Source organism: Neofelis nebulosa, chromosome 14 (assembly GCF_028018385.1).
Source record: "Neofelis nebulosa isolate mNeoNeb1 chromosome 14, mNeoNeb1.pri, whole genome shotgun sequence".
Classification (NCBI taxonomy): Eukaryota; Metazoa; Chordata; class Mammalia; order Carnivora; family Felidae; genus Neofelis; species Neofelis nebulosa.
The window spans coordinates 45,451,030-45,476,088 of record NC_080795.1 but is presented as its reverse complement, the minus strand read 5'-3'; the positions used below and the strand labels follow the sequence as shown (position 1 = coordinate 45,476,088).

The 25,059-nt window shown below is 35.4% G+C and overlaps 1 protein-coding gene across 14 annotated transcripts in view; it reads right to left on the bottom strand.

Moving 5' to 3' along the window:
• VPS13B (vacuolar protein sorting 13 homolog B) overlaps positions 1 to 25,059 on the bottom strand; it is an 805,543-nt gene that overhangs the window by 531,055 nt on the left and 249,429 nt on the right. Inside the window, exon 20 of one of the 14 annotated variants that reach the window (XM_058699600.1) lies at positions 18,529 to 19,873. The exons of 12 other annotated variants lie outside the window; for them this stretch is intronic. In XM_058699600.1, the coding sequence (XP_058555583.1) occupies positions 19,851 to 19,873 (23 nt within the window). In that variant the 3' untranslated portion in view covers positions 18,529 to 19,850. Of the gene's footprint in view, positions 1 to 18,528; positions 19,874 to 20,550; positions 24,467 to 25,059 lie in introns of those variants that run through there. One more of the 14 variants, XM_058699599.1, reaches the window with a different exon arrangement.

Below are 25,059 nucleotides of genomic sequence, written 5' to 3'. Positions count from 1 at the left end.
GCAGTTGCATTTTGGTTACACCTCTGCCCCTACATTTTATATCTAAGACATTATTATATGACTAAGCATAGAAAAGCCTTGCAGAAAGCTGACACATCAAAGCTGCCAGTGTAATGGGAAATAAGAAATAAAGCCACAGAGCAGAAAGCTTGCTTGTTTGACTTCAGCTGTACATTGGTCAGAGAGACAAAAACAAATCTTTGGAAATTTGAATGATAAACTAATATTCAAGTAGATTTGCAGCCTGAATTCACACTACCAGTAAAGTCCAATAAACTCTCAAGCAGACAACTTAAATTATTGTAGTCTCAAGCTGTACTGCCACCAGATTACTATAAGAAGCAAACAGTTTTCCTTCTTAGCAGAATTTGACCTGAACTCAGGCCATTAGCAATTGTTAAAATATCATGGAATATACAAGGACTCCTGAAAATCTAAGCGATGGTACAATAAGGGAAATTGTAAGACTAATAACCAATGAAATTGTATATAAATGTTTTCAGAATTAACAAAAAGAGGGGCACGTGGGTGGCTCAGTCAGTTGAGCATCTGACTCTTGATTTCAGCTCAGGTCATGATCTCACAATTAGTGAGATCGACCCCATTGTTGGGCTGTGCACTGACAGCATGAAGCCTGCACGGGATTCTCTCTCCCTCTCTCTGCACCTCCCCCCATGAATAAACATTTTTAAAAAAAGAATTAACAACAACAAATGAAATTAGGAAGCAGATGAAAAGGGATTCAGTATCGCAACATTCAGAGGCTTTCAAAGGAGAAAAATAAAAAAAACAAAGTTCTAGCTAAGGAATTACACTTTCTTATTCATAAACTGGAAGCACATCTTTCTTAAGGAATACTTAAAGTAAGATGGAAAGTTCCAAAAGCTTTGTCTTTATATGTGTTAATTTTTTTGTAAAATTATATAACTACACAAGTTATTAATCCCAAGGACAGTAATTCTAACAATTTTTAGAAGTCAAACTGAAAAGTTAACATTTTAAAAAACAATGAAAAGATAAGTTTAAAGCGTAATCCTATTATCTCTGAAGTCAAATATACAAATTTATACATATATTAAAAAATAAAGAATACACATATAAAACCCTGAATTATTGCCACTCTTTATCAAAAGATTAAAGATGACAGGTGAATTCTTGTGTCCCCTTTAATGTTAACCAGATTCAGATTCACAATTTTATCAGTACTGAACCCATTATTACCTCTTTGACAAGATCCGTAAGAGACCATTCTTTTACTCATGTACTAATACTTGTTTAATTGAGTTAATTAATCACAGCTTAACCATAGTATCTCAAACAGACCTCACACAGCATTCAAAGTGTAGTTTGAAATCTAACCCTCCCTCCCTTTTCTTTAAACTGGCTTGGGGGATGAAGTCAATAAATTGTCAATTAATAACATACTTGCTTTGATGATTCTTCAGTAATTTACTGTCATCCCACTTCATAAATTTTTTAGTAAAAGTTCTGGGATTTCAAGTAAGATACCTCTTCCATGGGAAAACTCAGTTTAAGAGTTTTCTGCTGCCAATAAACCAATAAGACAGACTGGCTGATAATCCTCCCACACTATACCGTGGAAGTATAAGCACTCAACCAGTGAAAGCTTAATTTGTTCCGCCAATGGCACAGAAAACTACTTAATTTATTCACTAAATAGATCTGAACATTAGTCTCTTGCTTTTGTTATGGACTAAGTTGAACTAGTTATTCATAGACAAAAACAGTCTTGAACCTAACAGTGTCAGTACAATAAACAGAACTGTATCCCATCCACTACCAGAGCTCAGGGGCTCCACTATTTATATGCTCTATCAGCTTGTAATGAGAATTCACAGCTACCCAAGGCCAGCCTCCCCTAAACAACATCATCTTCCCACTGAAGTCAGATACCCCTAAACAATAATGAAGACATATAATCCCTACTACATTGGCCTTTCTAGCACTCTAGTTATCACTTTTACCTCCTGTCCACAAAGCCCTGACCTCTGTACTAAGATTCTTAGACTTTTACCCATCTCAGAGAAAACTCCCTAACATATTTATGCTGTCCATTCAGCCCTCTTGTCCTCTAAATACCAGTTTCCTGACTTCATATCTTCCAAGGACTAGTCCTCCCAACCAATTTGCCAGATGCCCTTACATCAGCTCAATAAACCCTCTTCACATTTATTACAATGAATATGCCAAATAGGGGGGGAAACTAGAACATTTCTAGTCATAATAAAAACGATATGTATTAATAAAACAAAATAAGAATTAAACATAGTGATGCTCTAAATAGACTAAGTGAGAGACACTTTTTAAGTAGGCTCTACGCTCATCACAGGGCTTGAACTCATGACCCTGAGATCGAGTCGCATGCTCTACTGACTGAGCCCACCGGGCGCCTCAAGAGACACCTTTTTACAGAGCAGACAAGAACAAACTGTTATTCTCAAAGTGGTAAATACATAAGGGAAAGAAACTAACAAAATGACTAATGTCAAATGGGCAAAAGCTTGGATTTCAGTCCATTTCCTTATTTTTGCCTCTTGAGAATAACTATTAGCAATTCCCATTATCTCCCATTAAAGATAAATTTACCAGGTGGCCATTACCAAAGATGTGATTCTCATTCAAAATCATTTTGTAAGTGAAATGTATTGAAAAAACTTTTACTGAACACCAACCATATGCCTAAACCTAAATATTAAGCATTAAGAGATAAGTAAGAGGGGTACCCAGCCAGCTCGGTCTATAGAGCATTCAACTTTTGATCTTGGGGTCTTGAGCTCACACCCAAGATAAATGAGAAAGAGTCCCTGTATCTGAGCTGCTCCTAATTTAGCAGAAGACACTGACAAAAATTAGTCATAATTTTTATAAGAGCTTTAATAAAATATTCATAAAAGGTTACAGAACGCAGAGAAGAAACCAACATGAGGGGCACCCAACTTGCCTTGTAAAAGAAGTTTGCAAATGAATTTTTAATGGAAGTAATGCTTCAATGGAACAGAGTGGGGAAGAGAAAAGCAGGGAGCGCTTCCTATGTATTGAAATTGTATACACAAATGAAAATGGTAAGGGAGAACAGCCTTTCATGGAATTGAAAATGGTTCCACATAGTGAGAGAACAGCATGCATACAAAAACACTACATAGGATATTAGAGTTGTAAATACTCCTAAGAAGTCTGAACTTTATCCAGAAAGCAGTGAGGGAGTCATTAAAGAATATTTCAAAAGGAAGTGAAAGGGCCAAATTTGTCTTACAGCAAAGTTTTATAGAGAAGTCTTAGGATTTGGTGACTACCCCAACAGGAATGATGGAAAATGAGGTAAGAGAAAAGTTTAGGACCATCCCTAGGTTTCTGATTGGACTGCTAACACCACCACAGACACAGAACAACATAGGTCAAAGTGCAGGTTTGAAGTAAAATGGTGAAAAGAAGTTGGAAATGCTGAGTCTAATGTGCCTGTGAATGATCTGAAATTTTTTTTAAAGATAACCAAAAATTCATCTGCTACTCAGGGAAAATATTGGCACTATGCATGTTCGGGGATAGAACAAATTTGACATTTTATCTTTACAGAACCAACTGGAACAATACAATGCTGGAAACATAATAACTCCTTCTAGCCACTAGAATCAATACTTTAGTCTATACAAAAAATGGTTTTCTTTTAAAGCAATCGTACTTGCCAATAGAAAATATGAACCTCATTAAAATGTTCCTTCTTTCCATATACCTGAATATCCTCTCATAACAGAGTGATTTCAGATTAACCACGAAATAAAGACTACTTTTTTGGTTTTTTTGTTCCAGTCGCATACTTTTGTCATTACAATGATAACTACTAACATTTGTATATGCAAATCTTATTCTAAATAAATCCTTTACTTAGGTGAGTTCACATAATCTTCATGACAAACCTATGACACAGATACTGTTATTATTCCTATCTTATCAACGAGAAGACAAAAGGTACTGAAGAGTCCAGAAAGTTGCCCATGATCATAGAGATAGTACATAATGGAGCCAGGAACCAGTCTGATTTCAAAGCCCATGCTTTGACCACTATACTATACCATCTGTCATAAATGATATTACTCTAATAAATTAGGATTATGCAACATCAAATTTTACTCAGAAGCTATGGAGAACTATTAATACAAACAAATAAGTAGAGCATGAGCATAAATGGAAAAGCAGATCTCTACTAGTAAGAGATCTTTACTATATCTTTACTTAGTGAAAATCTTTCAGGCACTGAGCCACACTCAGCACTAAGTAATCACACAAAAGAAACAAGCACAGTAAAGCTGCATTGCGTAGGGGGCTATGAGGAGACAGGATTTCTGTAGCTGCTTCAAGATCTTATACTACTAGAATTTCACTTTTGGATTCACTGATCTCAAGAATCCAAGAGCCTTTAAAATATTTAAAACATTCATCATTCTTAATGGCACCTCAATTCCTTTAATGGTGGTATCACTATAGAGAAAATACGGCTAGTTATAAAGTTAAAGCGCAGTATGAATTACATGGAAATCTGAACCATATGAAAAATGCGTGCCCACTGTCTCTAGCATCAATTTTGCAAAATAATCATGCTTTCTCTATCTCTTCTCTTTCTCAACTGCTTTTAAACAACAAATTAAGTCCTTTTTTCATCATGTTATTCATATGTCATAATTTTTACTGGTATTCAGCATCAAAATACTGAAATGCTAATCTGAAGCACAGGGAATTACTAATAGTTACTAGGGATTGTCCTAGTAATCTGGCTGGAGAGTGTGAAGTAATGGCAAGGTAAGTCTACTAATGGACAGAAAGTTCACTGTCTTCAAACCCCCGAAAGATGTCTTGATAGCAGCCTTGGTGCAGCAGAAAATCTGGATGACCCTGCCTTCTTAGACTGAGTCCTCTCAGAGACATTTAAGTAAGGAGTTACAGAGAGACATAACCACAGTGGTAGTTTTCACACTTGATACTCTGAGTGCTAGTTTAATTGGTGGGAAAATATAATCAGCTAAAGTGAAAATCATAAGAATAGATCTATACCTTAGATATTTTATTTAAACATAAAACATAAGTGTACATTCTCTCACTAATCTTTAGATGTATGTAGATAAAGCCAAGAACTTCAAATTTGAGTTCTGCCTCATCTTACATAAACACCTCTAATGGATCATGTACAATATAACTTTCAACTTAAAAAAAAAATAAAGTTCATGTTCCATAATGGAGTTACTGTGATAAAATGAGACAGCACCCTTAAAATAGTGCCTGACACTAGTAAGTACCCAATAAAAGCATTTAATATTTTCATTATATACAGAGAACTTAGTTGACAAAAAATGACATCTATATTAATATAACTTTTAAATAGCCCTATGAAGTAGGCTAGTATTTATTAATATTCCTAATTCCCAGATTAGAATACCTGAGGTACACAGCACATAATGACAAACACCAATAAATGATAGCGTTGAAATTTGAACCTAGTGCTAGAAACATGCAGGCAATTGCCCTTGAAAAGTTAAGTGAAGGAAAAGGAGAACTAGCAAGAGAATAAAGAAGAGCCATCACATCTCCAAGTAAACTCTCCTTCATAACTACCACCACCTATAAGTTGGAAAAAACAAAGCATTAATGATCTGGAAACTGTACTCTTATTCAAACATGTATTAGGTTTGGTCACATATTGATTTGTTGGTTGGTACAGCAACCACTTTAAGCTACTACTCACTGTTGAGAAAAGTTTAAGCGATTTCAAACACCATTTGTTTAGGATACAAAAGATATCCAACAATGTTACTATGTCGCAGTTGCATACTGTTACAGTATGTATTCCATAACCAACACTCTACCTAAAATTTTTGTAACTGACAAAATTATTTTTCAAAATTGACATAAAATTAATTTAGAATAAGTGACCTGGTAACCAAAGAGCAAATTAATGGCCCATGTGCTATTCACTAAGGTATAACCAGAGATAAAGGAACTCAGGTAGTATTTGGGAACTGGAATCAAGAGAGGGATGACCCAAACAAGAGCACATGAACTGATGGAGCCCTGCATAATTGTGCTCACTCTTAACTTTACACACACACACACACACACACACACACACACACACACTTTCTTAACGGGATCTTAAATAAGATAGCTGTAGGGAAGTATATCAAAAGATAGGACTCAAAAGAAGGTTATTTGAAGACTTCACATTCAAGTCTGATCTTGTAAATAAAACTTCTCTTTGTGGCACATGCTCCTTCTAGATCAGCAGGTTGTAGTTACAGAATCGTGTATCAAAACAGCAAAGCAAACCACCTAGCTCATGTTATTTATAATTTTTTTTATGTAGAGATAGACTAAGAAAAAAATCTAAAAATGTAGAATAAACTGGAACATAAATTCACGTTAAATATGGAATCATTCTGTTGACAAAAATAAAAAACACTAGTAATAAAACAGTTGACAAACTGCATTAAGTACTTCCCAAACATCCGTTTTTGTACAGCTGAGGTAAAATTAAGTAGGAGGTGCTAACTCTTTACATTCACTGTCTTTAATCTTCAAAAGAAACCCTATAAGGGAGTGAAACTGTTTGACAAATTTTACAGACGGGAAAATGAAAAACTTGGAGTTTTAAGTGTATTTCCCAAGTCACAACAATAGTAAAAGCAAATCTGTATTTGAAAACAAGTTTGCCTGATTCCAAAGTCTAATCTCTTTCTCCTAAATGATGCTACAAATGAAACTGAAGAAATGATTTGCAAAATAATTGTCAGTAGATGTAAGCATTAAATCTTCCAGAAAAAAATAAACTTACATGTCTACAGCTACTTGCATATCTCAAAAAGTTCCAAGAAAAAAAAAAAAAGGGACAGAGAGAGTAATTTACTGTGAAACAAAGATGTATTAAGACAGCAAGAAACATTTATTTGAATTTCTGCAATGTTAACCATTCGCATATTAAAATTTATAGTTATACTTGTTTAGCACTAATTATTTGAAAAATAAACTTTAATGGCTCTCAAATGCAAAATAACACACCAAAATATGCTTTTAATAATTTAATTTGTTAGGCAAGTTCACAAAGATGAATGTTAACGAAATTATTCCCGTCACCTTTTTTTATATTAGTACAACATTAGAAAAATACAAATACCCACCAATCATATTATCTACCAAGAAGAAATTAATTATATGTGTAATCATACAACAGAATGCTACCATGTCATATAAAATTAGGATGAAAAGTTGTATTTACTGTCATTGAAGGATGGCTTTCAAACACATGGAAGTGAAAAAACAGGTAGAGAGAATATATCATATGAAAATTATTCATGGAGAATTGTGTATTTATATATCTAACCATAAAAAATTATCTAAAAGGATATTTGTCAAAATATTAACATTTGCAAATGATTGCTAATACTTCTATATATTTTCCTGTTGTGTTTGAATTCTTACATTAAGCATTTATCATAATAAAAGTGCATTTTCATTTTGGGAAAAAGAATGAATTAGCACATGGTTTTACATACTATTCATATGAACATGGTGAGTAATAATGTCTTAGAAACCTAATCAATCAGGGTGCCTGGGTTGCTCAGTTAAGCATCTGACTCTTGATTTCGGCTCGGGTCCTGATCTCACAGTATGTGAGTTTGAGCCCCACATCAGGCTCTGCAGTGACGGCGCAGAGCCTGCTTGGATTTTCTCTTTCTCTCAATATAAATAAACATTTAAAAAAACCTAATCAATCCATACAACAGTTTTTTTCCAAAAACCCATTTCTTAGATTTATAACAATAAAAATGGCTAGATCTTACCCCCAAAAAAGTTACAAACACAATTACAAGTTTATTAAAAATTTATAGGTACTAGAACAACATGTGCTTTTCATGTTTCTGACCTGGTCTGGCACAGAAATGCTATGTACAGATGTAATACCTAAAAACATAATTAAGAGAGTCACAAAAAAGTCAAGTAAACCAATTATAAACTCATTTGTAGTGTTAATAATTATTTACATTACATACATGTTTTGTTGCTTTGATTTTGACATGATTTATGACCATTCAGATTCATTCCTTGAAATTCAGAACAGATCTCTTCTGATCATAAATACTTAAACTTTTTTAATAACACATTTCAAAACATACTTCTCTTATTACCTCTTTTCCAGTTATATTGCTCAGAAGCATTTTGTTAGTCTGTAAAGTTATTATATAACTAAATAACTATCATATGTATTAACAATGTATTATTTTCAGATATATCTCCATAACTCTTTTCTACTGCTTAGTTATTATTGCTCCATGTTCTTCTCAGTATGGCACCAGCATAATGGCTCTAAGTTTAGGAACATCAATTGTTTGTCAATGAGAATGATATCTTATACTTTTTTTTTTTTTTTTTAGAGAGCAAGACAGCAAGCGTGAATGGAGGAGAAGGGCAGAGAGAACAAGAATCCCAAGCAGGCTCCATGCTCAACACGGAGCACAGTGCGGGTCTCGATCCCACAGCCCTGGAATCGTGACTGAAGCTGAAATCAAGAATTGGATGCTCAGCCAGCTGAGTCACCTAGGTGGCCCAATATCTTACACTTTTTCATCATGACAAATATTTTAACATTCGACTTAAAAATACAAACTAGTCAAACATAGTATCTTCAATATTGCCTTAGAGCCATCAACTCAGCCACATGGTGCTTTCCTCAGTTGTACTTCCGTGTGTTGGATACTATCATAACACACCAACTTTGTTAGAATAATATTACTTTCATCAGTTTAAACAACACTGTAATAAATAATAACAATAAGCAAATTCCCTTGGTTTGTAACATAAGTAGTGACCTCTTTAAAGTGGAGTCTTTATATAATGGATAGTCAACACAAAGGTATTCAGTGCCTGGTATCAAATCATTTAATAAATTAAGAAACAATGAACATGAGATCAAGTAATTTACACAAAGATTGGGTTCCCAAGCTAGACCTGGAATTTATGAGTAACAGCCTGAGAGTTACAGATACATTTTTTCATATAACATTCATCTTTTCTTAGCGATGCTCTATCACTCCATGATATTTCCTAATTCTCTTTGGACTTGACATCAAAATGGTAGTGAAAAGAAGATGATCAAGAAACACAGTAATTATTAACAGTTTTGTTTATAAATAATTGTGATTCAAAATAATACACAGACTGTATTTTAGGAAAAAATGTAAAAATTCTACACACAAAGAATATAATACATAAAATTTACCCCAGAACAGCAAATATGTGGAGCATATTTTGTTACTCTTAAACACAAACACATTTTAGACTTCACTTAAAGTAAATAAACTAATCACTATTAATATATCTAAATGAGTTTGTATTTTTAAGAATCTGAGTATATGTGACAAACATATAAGCAAAGTATAATCATCTAGGTCTACGTGTTTAATTTTTGGAAATTTTAAATGCACAGTATCTAAATACGATCTTTTAAGCTACAAACTTCAGAGGCTTACTTCAGAGGCTATAGTCATTAAAAGTAATGGATAAAGTTGGTCAGTAATTAAATTGATCGCATCTCCCTGAAGGCCAAAAACCTAATGGATGACAACAGAGCTCAACATTTTCCAGCTGCTAAGGAGTAAAGGCTTTCAACATTTGGATGTATGCAGGCATCTTATTTTCCCAGGATTTCAAAGTCCACATGCAGGCTGCTGTTCAGCTATAATAAATGAGTAATTCAAGTAGGGCATGACTGCTTCTTGTATTAACTTGATAAAGATGTTTCACTCCAAATGCATCAACAGTTGTGTTAAGTCATCCCTTTCACAGGCTGAGACTTACTTATGCTATGCTTTGTTAACAATGAATCCAATAATAATAAAAAAAAAAAGGTTTATTAACGTCTGCATTTGTTTTTCTAAGGCTAAAAATCAAGTTGTACTTAATAATTAACTCCAAGCTAAACCACATAAAAACTAAATACAATCTAATGGTCCCAATACTTATTTTAATTTTAAAACTTTGTCTCAGAAAACAAAAGCAGTACTAACAAGTACACCAAATATTTTTTATTTTACAATCACATTATAAAATAGAAACATTTTATTTTATTTTTTTATTTTTATTTTTTTAACGTTTATTTATTTTTGAGACAGAGAGAGACAGAGCATGAATGGGGGAGGGTCAGAGAGAGGGAGACACAGAATCTGAAACAGGCTCCAGGCTCTGATCTGTCAGCACAGAGCCCGACGCGGGGCTTGAACTCACAGATTGTGAGATCATGACCTGAGCCGAAGTCGGCCGCTTAACCGACTGAGCCACCCAGCCGCCCCTAAAATAGAAACATTTTAAATACAATGTTTTGATTATAGTTACCTGAATATACTAAAATACTTTGGAAAGAAAATTGCTTTACCATAAATATGTACTAAACACTTTCTAACAGTAATTACACATTCTACACTTCTGTAAAAATAGGGACTGGGGCGCCTGGGCGGCTCACTCAGTTAAGCGTCTGACTTCGGCTCAGGTCATGATCTCCTGGGTTGTGAGTTCGAGCCCCACGTCGGGCTTTGTGCTGACAGCTAAGAGCCTGGAGCCTGCTTCGGATTCTGTGCCCCACTCTCTCTCTGTCCCTCCTCTATTCACACACACTCTTTCTCTCAAAAATAAATAAACATTATAATTTTTTTTAATTTTTAAAAAAAGAGGGACTTAAACTAATAATTACCAAACATTTAAAACAAAAGATAGGACAATTAAAATACTTGTAATGCTTAAACAATTTTCAACTCATATGCAGTCTTCTATTATTCCAGACATAAATATCAATCCCTCTTTGAGAACCCTTTGCTAATATGATTAAATCCTTCATTCTTGATTCAAATTAATGCCTCTCCTCTATTTTCAGATAGTACTTTTCACCCAATCAGTTGCAGCATTAGTTGAGCTTGTTTTTAGAATTAGCTGTATGTGTATACAACTTAATAGAGCTCTATTGAATACCTTTTTTTTTTTAATGTTTATTTCTGAAAGAGAGAGAGTGTGCACACAAGTGGGGGAGGAGCAGAGAGGGAGACAGAGAATCCAAAGCAGTCTCCATGATCTGAGCTCTCAGCACAGAGCCCAACAAGGGGCTCAAATCCACAAACTAAGAGATCATGACCTGAGCCAAAGTCAGATAATTAACCAACTGAGAGGAACCCAGGTGCCCCAATGAATACCTTTTTTATCAGTCTCTAACACTGTCGTGCATGCAGCTAGTAGCCATAAACTGAATAATCAATGATTTAGGGTTGGTCCGATATTCTCCATAGTCTTTGCTCTTTCATATAATGGTTAAGAGTATGATTTTTAGAGTCAAACTGCTTAGGGCTCTACTTAAAATGCTTGGAATAATACCTAGCACATAGGAAGAACTAGCAAAATATTAATATTATACCAATTGCCTCTATCACCCTAAATAAAACCTGCTTTTTGTTCCTTCATTCCTCATCTCAGTGAAAGGTGCCCTACTGAGTACCCAGCTCTCTAAAGTAGAATACTGGGTGGTTGCCTACTGTGTGCCCTTTCCCTTAGCCTTCATCTTCAATTAACTATCAACTCCTACTGATTCCAACACATTAAAATCTCAAAAATGTAACTCTCTTCATTGACATTATCCTTTTCTTCATTCCAACATTCTCCTACTTGATCTCCCTGCCTCCTGGCTTTTACCCTCACCCAGCCTGCTCCCTAAGTTGGTTTCTAAAGCATAAATATGACTTTAAAAAGTTGCAATTGCTCCCTTTAGCCCTCAGTCCAAAACCTTTAAAATGGTTTTCAAGGCCTTTCATAACCTAATCGGGCATTAACTCTTATCATGCTCCTGTTCCATTCTAAGCTGCCATTCCAGGGAACTTAGTTGCATTTTCCTGAAACCTAATGCATTATTTCTCCTCTAGCTCATAATTAACTTCTCATCTTGGACATGACTGATTCCAGGAATTTTTTCCCAAGTCTAAGTAAAGGCTTCCTTCAATGTGAATTCACACTACTTTGTTTTATAACAATGTTTAAACTATCTTTTAATTATATGCTTTATCTATAAATCTCCCTCAATGAACTATAAGTTCATTAGTCTTTTTCATCTTCATATCCTAAGGTTCCAGTACAAAGTAAATACATGCAGAATGAGTGAAGACAACTACTTAGTTACCTGAAAAGGGCCATTTAAATGAATATACATAATAAAAAGAACATAGGACAAGAAGACAGTCTGTCTGATCTCTTCCACTCACTACCTATTTGACCCTGGTGATATCTGACCACCTGAAAAATGTTTGCTTTATTCTTTTCTATGGACTAGAAATGATCTTCAAAGTTCCTCTCCCTTAAAATATATGCATTTACACAGGATTAGTAATTATAACAAAATCTTATTTTAAAGTTAACTGGCAATTAATGATTTAATAATATCAAACTGAATTAAGAAAAAAAACCTCCTACCCAGTAAACTCTAGTTTAATGTTGTCTATTTTTCCTCCCTTCTCCATTCAGTGGCTGCCTATCACCCTGTCACAGTTTTAGGCCCATTACTACCTTTCCTCCCCCAAAGAGTATTATTCACCAAGCTGTGCCTGCCTTTCATCAATTATAACTTATTATCTCATAAAATTTCATGCTCACATATTGGAGTGATGAGGGAGCATAAGGCAAGCTGAGGGCAAAGCACAAGGGAGTATACCCCACTCCCCCCCAGGTGGGATAGGTGTGATATTCCTCAGGCATTCCTGGCTGCTCAAGGACACAAGAAAGGACAGAAAACAAATGGTTAAACTGATAAAGTCTCCATCAGTTTACAAATATCTTAGTAAATTATAAGAAAAAGGCAATCTTCTCAATAGCCTAATCTCCAGAAACCAATAGACAGACTCAGTTTCCTGGAACCCCAGTATCACCCTCCCCTCCATGTGATGTCGGGAACAAAGGCAAGAAGGAAATGGCAGGTAAAATTGTATGGAAACCAATTTGACAATAAATTTCATATTTAGATAGACAGATAGATAGATAAAAATTTCCTTATAGCCTGCAGCCCTCTGACCAGTACTTGAGGCAAAGGCAGGGTTAAACATTTCTCTAGGAACCCCCTATAACTTAATGTTAACGTTCTGACAGAGGGAAAAAACAACTTAGCTTGACAAGAGCTAGGCCTTCCATAATCTTTGAGTCTTCAGCAAGAAGTTTGGAAACTTCCCTTTTGACTTTATCTCCCCCAAGTCCATGGTATCTAACCAGTTACCCTTCACAACCCCAGAGCAGCTGTTCATGCCCACAGATCCCATACCTGTACTTTAATAAAATCACCTTTTTGCACCAAAGACATCTTCAAGAATTCTTTCTTAGCCGTCAGCTCCAAACTCCACAAACCCCACCATCACCCCAAAACCTCATCAGGAGCATACTGAAATTCCTGACTTTTCTTTTTCCTGTCACTTCCTATCCAGACTCTCCAAGAAAATGTTCTACTCTCTACTGGAGTCCAGAATTAATCCTAATCATAAATAATAATCATAAGTAACATGTCAAGTGGGAAAAAAAAGAAGAAAACTATAGTTAACCCCTGAACAACAGGTTTGTACTATGCAAATCTATTTACATGTATTTTTTTTTGACAAATACAACCCATAAAAGAATTTTCTTCTCCTTTTGATCTTAGTAACATTTTCTTTTCTCTAGCCTAGTTTATTATAAAAAGTTAATATATGTAACACAAAAATGTATGTTAACCAACTCTCTGTTATCAGTAAGGTTTCCAGTGAAAAGCAGGCTATTAGTAGTTAAGTTTTGGGGGAGTCAAAAGTTATACATGGATTTTCAACTACGTGGGGAATCAGTGCCCCTAACCCCTGTATTATTCAAGGGTCAGCTATACTTCGAAATGAGGGTAAAAACAATAAAAAACAATACTGCTATCAACTTCTGATGTCACAGAAATGTCAGTAAATATCTTTAAATGTCTCTCTAAAAGCACCTTTTTACTGGGTGCTTGAGTGGCTCAGTCGGTTAAGTGTCCAAGTCTTGATTTTGGCTCAGGTAATGATTTCAGGGTTTGTGAGTTCTAGCCCTACATGCAGTTCCGTGCTGACAGTGCAGAGCCTGCTTAGGATTTTCTCTCTCACCCTCTTCCTCTGCCCCTCCCCTCCTTGCTCTCTCTCAAAACAAATAAACTTTCAAAAAAATTTTTAATGAAAATATCTTTTTACAATTCCATTCTCCTATGTCAACTTTTACCTTAAATAGAATAATTTTAAGTATTAAGTTTACTGATTTATTTTTTCAACAAAGTACTATCTAAAGTACTGACTACTAGTTTTCATTAAAAGTTTAGAATATCTCAACTTCATTGTTGAGTTTAACAACAACAACCAAAAAATTCGGGGTGCCTGGGTGGTTCAGTCAGTTAAGTGTCCATCTCTTGATTTCTGCTCAGGTCATGATCTCACAGTCTGTGAGCTGGAGCCCCTTGTCAGGCTCTGCTTAGGATTCTCTCTCTCCCTGACTCTCTGCCCTGCCACTGTTTGTACTCTATGTCTCTCAAAATAAATAAGGAAACATTAAAAAAAAAAAATCTGACTTGGCTTTGGATTTTAACCATGACAATTCTTTGTTCTTATATAAAAATGCATTCAAATATTTTAAAGAGCTAACTTTCAAGTAAATACTTAAATCAAAACTCACTGAAGGTTTGGTTTTGTACTATCCCAGAGAGTTGAGTAATGATAAAATTTCAACTATATTTAAAGAAAAAATATATTTTAATTATAAATAGAAAACAAATTATAGGAAAAATTAAGTGATTTTAAACATTTTAGTCACTAGACTAAAACTATTTAAGGAGAAATGCAAATTATACTGTCTTGAAATCTGGTATTTTATTCAGATATACACTAAAATCCTCAAGGCCTTTTTTTTTTTAATTTATGTATTTATTTATGAGAGAGAGAGAGGGAGAGAGAGAGAGAGAGAAAATGAATGAGCGGGGGAAGGGGCAGAGAGAGGGGGAGACACAGAATTCAAAGCAGGCTCCAGGCTCTGAGCTGTCAACACAGAGCCTGACATAGGACTCGAACTTACCAAGGGTGAGATCATGACCTGAGCTGAAGTCGGATGCTTAAGCGACTGAGCCACCCAGGCGCCCCCACAAAACCTAAAACTAAACTGTAGGGGCGCCTGGGTGGCTCAGCCAGTTGAGCGTCCGATTTCAGCTCAGGTCATGATCTCGCAGTCCGTGAGTTCGAGCCCTGCGTTGGGCCTTGTGCTGACAGCTGGGAGCCTGGAGCCTGCTTCGGATTCTGTGTCTCCCTCTCTCTCTGCCCCTCCCCCGCTCATGTTCTGTCTCTCTCACTCTCAAAAATGGTTAAAAAAGAAAAAAGAAAAACGAACTGTATATGCTGTGGATTTCAGGGCACATAGGTGCTTTCAAATTTAAATTTTATTTAAATATTAAAGTTTATATATAAAAATTAATGTGCAAGAATGCGTACTTTAAGCAAAACAATAATAATGAACAACTCAGTTGTAAATAAGTGCTTTGGAAAATAAGTATTTTAAAATATTTATGTTTGCAAAAGTACATCAACTATCGTAGAAGAATACAAATATGAATGAGAAAGGACTCAGAATCACATCAAGCAGCAAGCATTGACAGTCACAAAATTTAGCAATTTTTCTATGAACATAATACATGAGTGTGTGTGTATGTATGTGTATCGGGGGGAATATTTAAAACTAAATTTATCATATGTAGGTTTATATTTTTATAAGCTTTTAATTATGAATACTTTCTGATATATGCATTTTCTATTGGCTGATTTAAAAAATGTTCTTCTATGGATATACTCTATTTTATAATTTGCCTAGTATTGGACAACAAAGATGACCTATGATTATTATAAATAAGCTGACATGAATACCCTTAAGTTTTAAATATAATTCTTTAAATGGATCTTGGATTAGTCCCTTATAGTCTGGAAATGGATTATGAGAAATGACCACTCTTAAGTTCCTTAATAAATTTTTTTAAATTGATTTCCAGAGAATCTGTACCAATTCACAGTCCTTCCAGACCTTTATGAAAGTATTCATCTCATCAATTTCTCAGTTTTCAGTTTTACAATTTATCAAATACCAATTTCACAGGTTAAAAAGTGTTCCTTTTTAAATATCTATTTCTTTAGTTATTAGTTTCAAGGTTTTCATGTGTTTATCATTTGTGTCTTACTCTTGTCTCCTTTGGACATTTTGCTGTGGTGAATTTCTATTTTTGTTTTTGTTATTTATCTGTAATTGAGCTCTGCACAACTTTGTGTAGTATACTCTTACAAATACTTTCACATTATTTCAGAATTCTATCTGGTCAGTGGAAAAAAATCACAAAAGACATAATTTTTACATTTGAAGAAGGCCTCTTCTAGCTTAGATAACACTACATAGAACACAATTCTCATAAGCAAAATGCAATATAACAAATTAGCAAATAAAACTAAAATGTTATAATCGAGAATGTTACCTCTGTGAAGTTAGGGAACTCCTCCTTCTTATACACACACACACACACACACCCCTATACCTAAAGCAGTACGTGACACAGAGTACATACTCAAATATTTTCTGTATGAATACTTTCCACGGAGAAGCTTTTTAATAAATTAGAACACATTTACTTAAAAATCAGTTTAGAACACTTTATTTACTTAAAAACGAATTGCCTTTTTTTCTAGAAAGTTGTAGGTATTGAGAAAGCACCTGGCTGAAGAGACCTTTATACGACAAGATTTCAAAAGTTAACTCAAGTATAGTCTACAGAATTAGCCCACAATTATTCAACAATCACTACTTTTGAACATGAGGAAACTGTTACTTCATCACTGCCCTCTGCCGGTGGCATTATTTCCCTTTAATTTTCCCTCCATGTATTGAATCTCTGCCTCACAAAATTACTTTTGACCTGCCTCTATATTTAAACCACCCACAGCTAAAAATAGCCTAGCCATCTGGAATTTAGTAAGGCTTGTAGGAAAAAACTTGTGCTTCAATGAAAAGCTTTGCATTGTTTTGAGTACACTCCTCCAGGTTATCTGAGTCTGATTCTATGGAGACTCTGCACATTTCAGTGCCTTTGAGCTTTCTTACAAATCTGTACCTTGTACATAACTGGTAACAACGCAAAATAATTATTGACTATAGATGTAAATAAATTCTTTCAGGTAGAAGTTCAATAGACCGCCCTTCCCACTATGGAAGAAGCTGGTTTTGTGTCCATTTCCAAATTTATTGCAGCATTACTGATCTATAAATGTCTGGGTTTTTTTTTTAATTCTCCTTGATCTGGTTGTAACATGTACCTGGTTCTTTCATTGATAATGATGCTAGTAATCTTTAACATTTGTCTATTTCATATCTATACAAGGGTCATGACTGTACTTTCTTTTCCCCATTATTCTTTAACAGGTTGAAGCTAGACTATATCCACCCCAACCCCTACCACCACCATCCACAGACCAATTTAGCAATAAAATGATGTGGGCCTGTAGATAATAAAGCTATCCCCAAATGGCAAAAAATCATTGCCTTTGAACTATCCTGTATGTACCAAATACGTATCATGTACTTGTCATGATCACTGCCCTTAGGAATGCCAAGTTTCTCATGAGGAAGGAATCCTATAAATAGTTAGGACTGTTTGTCATGTGATATGTATGGTCCAAGTGCTACTTAGAAGGGAGTTCTTGATTGGGAAGAGAGAAAGTAAAGGAGAAGAATAAAGGCTAATATCAGAGGAAGATGGAAAAAAAAAAAAGACTCCCAAAAAAGTACTTAAACTCTCGTACATTAATGGACAGCTGACTTCCATCATTTATCCACAAAACAAAGCAATGGCATAAGGATGATTCCTGTGTATACTGTATTGACTAGAAGAAATGCAAAAGCTATCTGTAGAATCAATCTTGTTCTAGAAGGGGTGAGACAAACAGGGAAGAGTCAGATAGTAAACACTGGTGTGAATTTCACTTCTAAGTGTTTCTTAAGTCAATTCCTACTGGTTTATTAAGGCTTCTATTCTTTTTTGGCCAACATGGCAGCTACCATACAGCCAACTTTAAATCTGGATAGGAAATGCAAAAACAAAAATTCACTTTGAAAACATATCATATTCTAAAATATAAACTGAAATGATAATGTTATCTTTTGATTCATATAAAAATATACAAAACAGGGGCAGTGCCTGGGTGGCTCAGTAGGCTGAGCATCTGACTCTTGATTTCAGCTCAGGTCATGATCTCATAGTTTGTGGGAATGAGTGCAGGCTCAGGGCTGAACTGGAAGCCTACTTGGGATTCTCTCCCTCTCTCTCTCTGCCCTTCCCCTGCTCACACTCGTTCACTCTCTCAAAATAAATGAACTTTAAAATATATATATAAACAAAACATTACACATTTAAACTTTTTTAATGTTTATTTAATTTTGAGAAAGAGACAGAGAGCGTGCACACAGACGAGGGGCAGAGAGAGAGGGAGACACAGAATCTGAAGCAGGCTCCAGGATCTGAGCTGTCAGCACAGAGCATGACGCGAGGCTCGAACTCAAAAGCTGCGAGTCATGACCTGAGCTAAGTCAGATGCTTAACGAACTGAACCACCCAGGCACCCCCAAAACATTACACATTTAATGGTGATATTTGCTTTAAGTCCATTCAATCTGAAACACCTCTTGTACAGCAATTTACTATGAAGCTACTACTTCTTTACTTTGCCACTTTTTTTACTATAGAGGCAGTAAAAAATGCAAAATTTCGACCTTGTGCTGTAAATGAAGGAAACAACTGGTCACTAACAGTCTTAAGAGGTATCTCCCATTGGCTTGCCTCCAGAATCTGGGACCTTTCAAAGAAACAAAGTAATTTCCTGCTGCTATTGAGCCTGTTCCTGTCTCCTAGCATCATGGCATCCAGGAAATATTTCAATCAGGGAGAAGGTTAGATTCTGAGGCACAATAAAGGATTCACTCCCAGCTTCAGAACTGCACACACACAGGTTTACAGCAAAGAAAATTTTTAAGTGAATAGACATCAGTTGGATGTAGACAACAAGGTGGGAAAGAAGACCCAAGAGAAAAAAACCTTAAGTTTTGAAGGAAAACATGATTAAAACAGGGTACTTTCTAGACACAGTAATACTATGAAATATGTATCAGCTCTAATATATATATGTTTTAAATATATTTGGAAATTCCCTTGATTACTATCTGAGACAGAAATTTACATTTCTTCTACCTGAAAACATTGTGTTGTGCTATTACAAGATATCACTTAAACTTTTCAAAAAATAATTATGGTCAAAACGCATTTGGCAAATACTTTAACAAATCTTTCATTGTGTGTGTGTACATGTACGTCTAAATGGGAAAAAAAACCTTCAGTAATTAGTAGGATAAAAAAATTCTCTATGACACAAATGCAACATTCTCAAAAGGCTGTGTCCTGGTAACTATCATAATCCTTTACAAATTGTTTATATTACGATTAAAAATCACTTTGCTCCTATATTCCCACAACTAGTTCGTATGGTAAAGAGATCAGTAAACTTACTTTTATGCGTAACATCTTTAACATTTGCTCCCCTTTCTGTGCTTGTGATTAAATGTAACATTTTGAAATCCCAAAGTTCTGAGAAAAACATAAATCCTTGTCTCACAGCTGCTGTTTGACTCTGGAAACACATGCATTTTCTTTTCAAGCATCTACCATCAAAACTCCCAAAGGGCTTGGACTGGAGAACACCTGCATCTCTTCATTTAGTTCCAATAACAGGGCCTAAACTCCAAAATTACAAAAATAGACGTTCTGTTCAGCTGTAGTTACATTTTGCCCCTAATTCCCGTGAACAAAAATGCTAGGAGCATGAAATCATTCAGGCAAGCTCTGTCATCAAGAGGATAAGATTTTTTGCACCAGAAGCCCAGTGGGAACATGATAGAAAACTGGCAACAATTACAGATAAAGTACATAGTAAAGTCCTTGGGGAGGAGAGAGGAAATGTAATAAGATAGATGGGTATAATTTTTACACATTTATGCCCAAACCACAAATGTGAATTGTCTTTAATTGCTACAATATATAAGCATTCTTACTCATGTGTCCTGTCAAAAATACTAAAAACCTAACTTCAAGGCAATTCACTTAATTCTATATTATAAGGAGAATTTTTTGGAACAAAAAACATTCCCCATAAATTAAATTTTACAATCTAAAGTACTGCCTCCATTTTAGAAACTCCTTAGCAATTCACATTCTAACCAACCAACTTGAATGGTGAAATAAGATTGTGTGTGTTTGCTGGTATGTTTTAATCAAGAAAGGAAACTACCCACCAATTTAACTGAATTTCCAGAGACAATAATTGTAATTGTGACTTTCTTTTCCAATAACAGTGATCAAAAGTTGCTTACATTTGATGGGTAAAATACAAGTTTTAATACAGGACAACCTAGCAAAGTTGAAAACTTTGTGTTTATTTCTCAAACTGATTACACTGGGGAATAGGAACATTGGCTTAAACTATTATATTTAAATGACATTTTAAGACGAACACTTGTTTTTCATTATTTTAAAATAACATCATAATCACGTAATTCTAGTTTTCTAATCTTAGGAAGAAACTTTTTTTTTTTTGCATTTTATATATAAAAGCAAAAACAGCATGTTCATCCTACTTGTACAAATAACTACAGTCAACCAGATACTGTCAAAGGTATCTTCTTTACTAACGGTGGGGCAAAATTAATTATATGAAATTTCACAGAAAAAAAGTGTGAAGTTTTCATGTAAATTCATAAACTAATATAGATACATGAAATATGAAAAACTGTCTTAAAAGTAGTTTGTGTGAAGAATAATTCTTGGTTCCAGTGGCACATAAACTCAAAACAAATAGTAACTAAATAGAAGTTCACTACACCAATCTGGGAATATACTCTTCACTTTGTGCTATGTGGGGGATTGTGTTAAATTTTAAGAGAGACATTTTCAAACAAGTAGTGGAAGTAATCAGTGTGGCAATGAATCTCAACACAAATCATATGGGAAATGACTAAAATAAATTTATTATGTTTAGCCTGGACTATTAAGTTTAAAAAAAAAAAGCTTTTATGGAACATCTACCATATGCAGGAGGAAAAAGAAGGAACAACTGAACTAGTGCTGAAATTTACAGCATTAAGAGGGAAATAGTACCATTAATTGAAATAGTGAATAATGGAGTATGAAATGGGGTGGAGGGATTACATTGAGTTTAGTTTTAAATGTGTTAGGCACCATTAAAATATCCACAGGGAAATGGTCAAGAGATTGTTGAAATTTGGAGTCTGGATCTCAAAAGAAAAGATATAACATATGGTTGGTTGCTAAAAACAGTAGTGTTGATTACAACATACAAGTTTAAAGGAGAGGACCAGTAACAAAATCTCAGGAATGACGAAGGTATTAAGGAAAGAAACATACAGTAGTCCTCCCTTATCCATAGGTTCATTTTCCATAGTTTCAGTCACCCACGATCAACCACAGTCCAGAAGTAGATGATGCTCCTTCTGATATCCTCACAATGTCAACAGTAGCCTGATATCACAATGCCTGTATCATTCACCTCACTTTGTTTCATCCCATAGGCATTTTATCATCTTATATCGTAAGGATGAGTACAGTACAATAAGATTTTCTGAGAATGAGACCATATTCGTAAAATTTGTATTACAGTATATTGCATAATTGCTCTATTTTATTATTACTGTTGTTAATCTATTATGCCTAATTCATGACTTAAACTTTATCATATACCTATGTATAGGTAAACACATAGTATATATAGGATTCAGTATTATCTGCAGTTTCAGGCATCCACTGAGGGTCTTGGAACATATCCTCAGCAGATGAGGAGGGCTACCATATTTGAGGAAAGACACGAAGATGGTTCAACAAGGAGAAACAAGGAGAAACAAGAAACCACACTGCTCTGGTGTCAAGAATTGTGAGCCTAAGATTTAACCCTACCACAGTTATGAATGATGCAGAAGACAAGAGACTCCTGCATCAAGATAAAGGACTTTATTATTCATGGCACAGCAAGCAGCACAACTTTCAACACATTTGCAGCAGTTCCCTCTGCCAAGTTTCACAGAGGTGACACCAAAGATGTATCCAGACTGAAGTCTGCACATGCAGAGCGATGCAGGATAAGAGATGAACTGTGAGTTGAAGAACCAAATCTTTTATAACGCACAGTTAACATACCCTCCCCACTGGCTGCAGAGGGACACTAAATCTATCTTTCCAAGGCTGTTGACTACACAAACATCCTTGAATAGACAGTCCAGAACAAAGGGCAATCAGTGCCACCATTCACAAGATATGCAAAAATCCAAAAGACCTACAGAGACTCATCTCCTAACACCTGGAGGCCAAGAAAGACTAAGGTTTCAACAGAAACGGTATGGTCATAGGGTTAGTTCCAACAACTAAAGAGGATGAATACTTAGAGTGAGACATAAAGTAAAGAAAAATAAGTTTTGTCAGGTATATTTAAGGCTGGTACATTATTTCATGTCATAACACTAAAACTAGACCAAGAAATAGAAGGTACAGTTCAACAGAGGATCTAATAATAATTAGAGCTGCCTAACAAAGAAAGATCTGGTAGATATTCTCTCCAGTGATAGATATGTACATAAATAGAAGAAAAAGGAGGGAGAAACATAGGGAGAGAAAGAGGAAGGCTGTTAATATTTATTAACGGATTAACTACTTATCAAATACGCTCATACACTTGACCATCTGTCATAAATGTTCATTTCTTCATTCATTCACCAAGTGACTTCTCAAAGCATTCCCTATGTCAGGCAATGTTAACTCCTAGAGACAAAATGATAAGCAACTAGTAACTAACTCTGTCCTCATGTAACTCACTGCCAAGTGGTGAAGAAAGATAGCATTCAAACCACCCAACTATGTAAATATATACTGTCATTAAGTGTTATGAAAGAGAAGTACAGTGGACTATAAAAATGAATGTAAGAGAGCTACTTAATTGAATTGGGTGGTGGGGAATGGGGGAAAGGAGTATCAGGGAAGATTTCTTGCAGAAGTAGTAGTTGAGCTATGATCTTAAGACTGAGCTAGAATTAAACAGGTATAAGGTTAAAAGGGTAAGGGTAATTGTGAGGATCCCAAATAAGAAAGACAGCAATATCCAAAAGCACAGTTATTAGTGAGACACTCAAAGAAGGCCAAAAGACCTAGAGCACACAGAGAGAGGGAACCACATAAAAGTCCTAACATTGACTTAGAAATTGAAATGGAAGACTTCTAAGTTCCTTTGATTCTAAATTCATAGAGTACTTTGTAATCATTTTATGTTCTTAAATAGCAGACACCTCAAAACTTATTCTGACATTAATACCAAGATTACCAAGGACTCAAAACTGTTCAAGAAGCAGAACCTGCAGGCACCTGGGTGGCTCAGTCAGTTGGTTAAGCATCCAACTTAGGCTCAGGTCATGATCTCATGGTTCCTGAGATCGAGCCCCACATGGGGCTCTGTGCTGACACCTCAGAACCTGGAGCCTGCTTCAGATCCTGTGTCTCCCTCTCTCTCTGCCCCTCCCTTGCTCACCCTCTGTCTCTCTCCCTCTCTCAAAAATAAACATTAAAAAATTTAAAAATGAAAAAAAAAAAAAACAGAACCTGCTATAAACCACAGGCAAAATACAGCATATGAAGAAGAGCCAGTCTATATTTAAAAGACAGGGGGAAAATGTTTAGAACCCATCTTCTTAAGGTATTTTACATACATCAATATGGTCACCAAGTGTTTCTACCTCTCAAGGAGCCACAGAGCATCTTATTCCTCTACTTGATTCCTAGTATCTATACAAATATAGGAAAATGGAGTGTCATTAACCAGTTTCTGTGAATACTGACAATACAGAATGTGGGCTGACACAATGGACTCCCTCAAAAGCCTTCAGCTACTTCACTGCAATCAGTCAGTCAAGTAGAGACAGCAATGGGGGTGGGGGGGGGCATATGCAAAGGGAGTTGCTGAGGCTTCAAAGACAAAGAAATGCTGTGGCATCATTAAAGTATGCCTCTTTTGACAGCGTTTACTTAGTATGAAATACGGAAGGAGCTTCTCAAAGTGAAGGACCTTTAAGGGCTAAGGTCTGCAGTATTTAGTAATTTGGACCCTAAGGTTAAAAGACAAAATGATAAACAGCTTAGGACAGCGGGAAATGTTAAGTAGTTAGAAGCCCCAGATAAAGTTCACAGTCTGACCTGTTAATCACTTGGACAACTTCTAGGTCTCTACATGCTTCTCTTAAGAAACAAATAACATTTGCTTTGCTGAAAACAAACCTGTTTTATAAACAAATAAAAAAATATATGAAAGTTATTTTTAAATTGTAAAGTAACTATTTTTATAATGAGTTTTACTAATACCATTAGATTTCTTTCAGTCATATTAATACCTAATTCCCATTTCTAAAAAGCTGTCCATTCCCTCAGATTCTGAAATCTAGGGAATTTCAGAATCTCTCTCTCTAGGTGCCTGGCTGGCTCAGTCAGAAAAGCAATAGCACTGATCTTGGGGTTGTAGGTCTGAGCCCCACATTGGGTGTAGACATCACTAAAAAGAATTCTGCCTCTTTATCCTAACCAACCTTCTCTCAAAACTTACTTTCTAAATTTTTTTAGCGTTTTTTAAAATGTTTATTTGAGACAGAGAGAGAGAGAGAGAGCGCGCGAGCGAGCGAGAGAGAGCATGCGCGCATGGGTGGGGGAGAGAGAGGGGGACAGAGGATCTGAAGTGTGAAGAGTGCTCTGCTGACAGCTGAGGGCCCAATGTGGGGCTCGAACTCACGAACTGTGAGATCATGACCTGAGCCAAAGTTGGAAGCTCAACATACTGACTTTTATAATATATCCCAAACATTTGCTGGCCCCTAGTT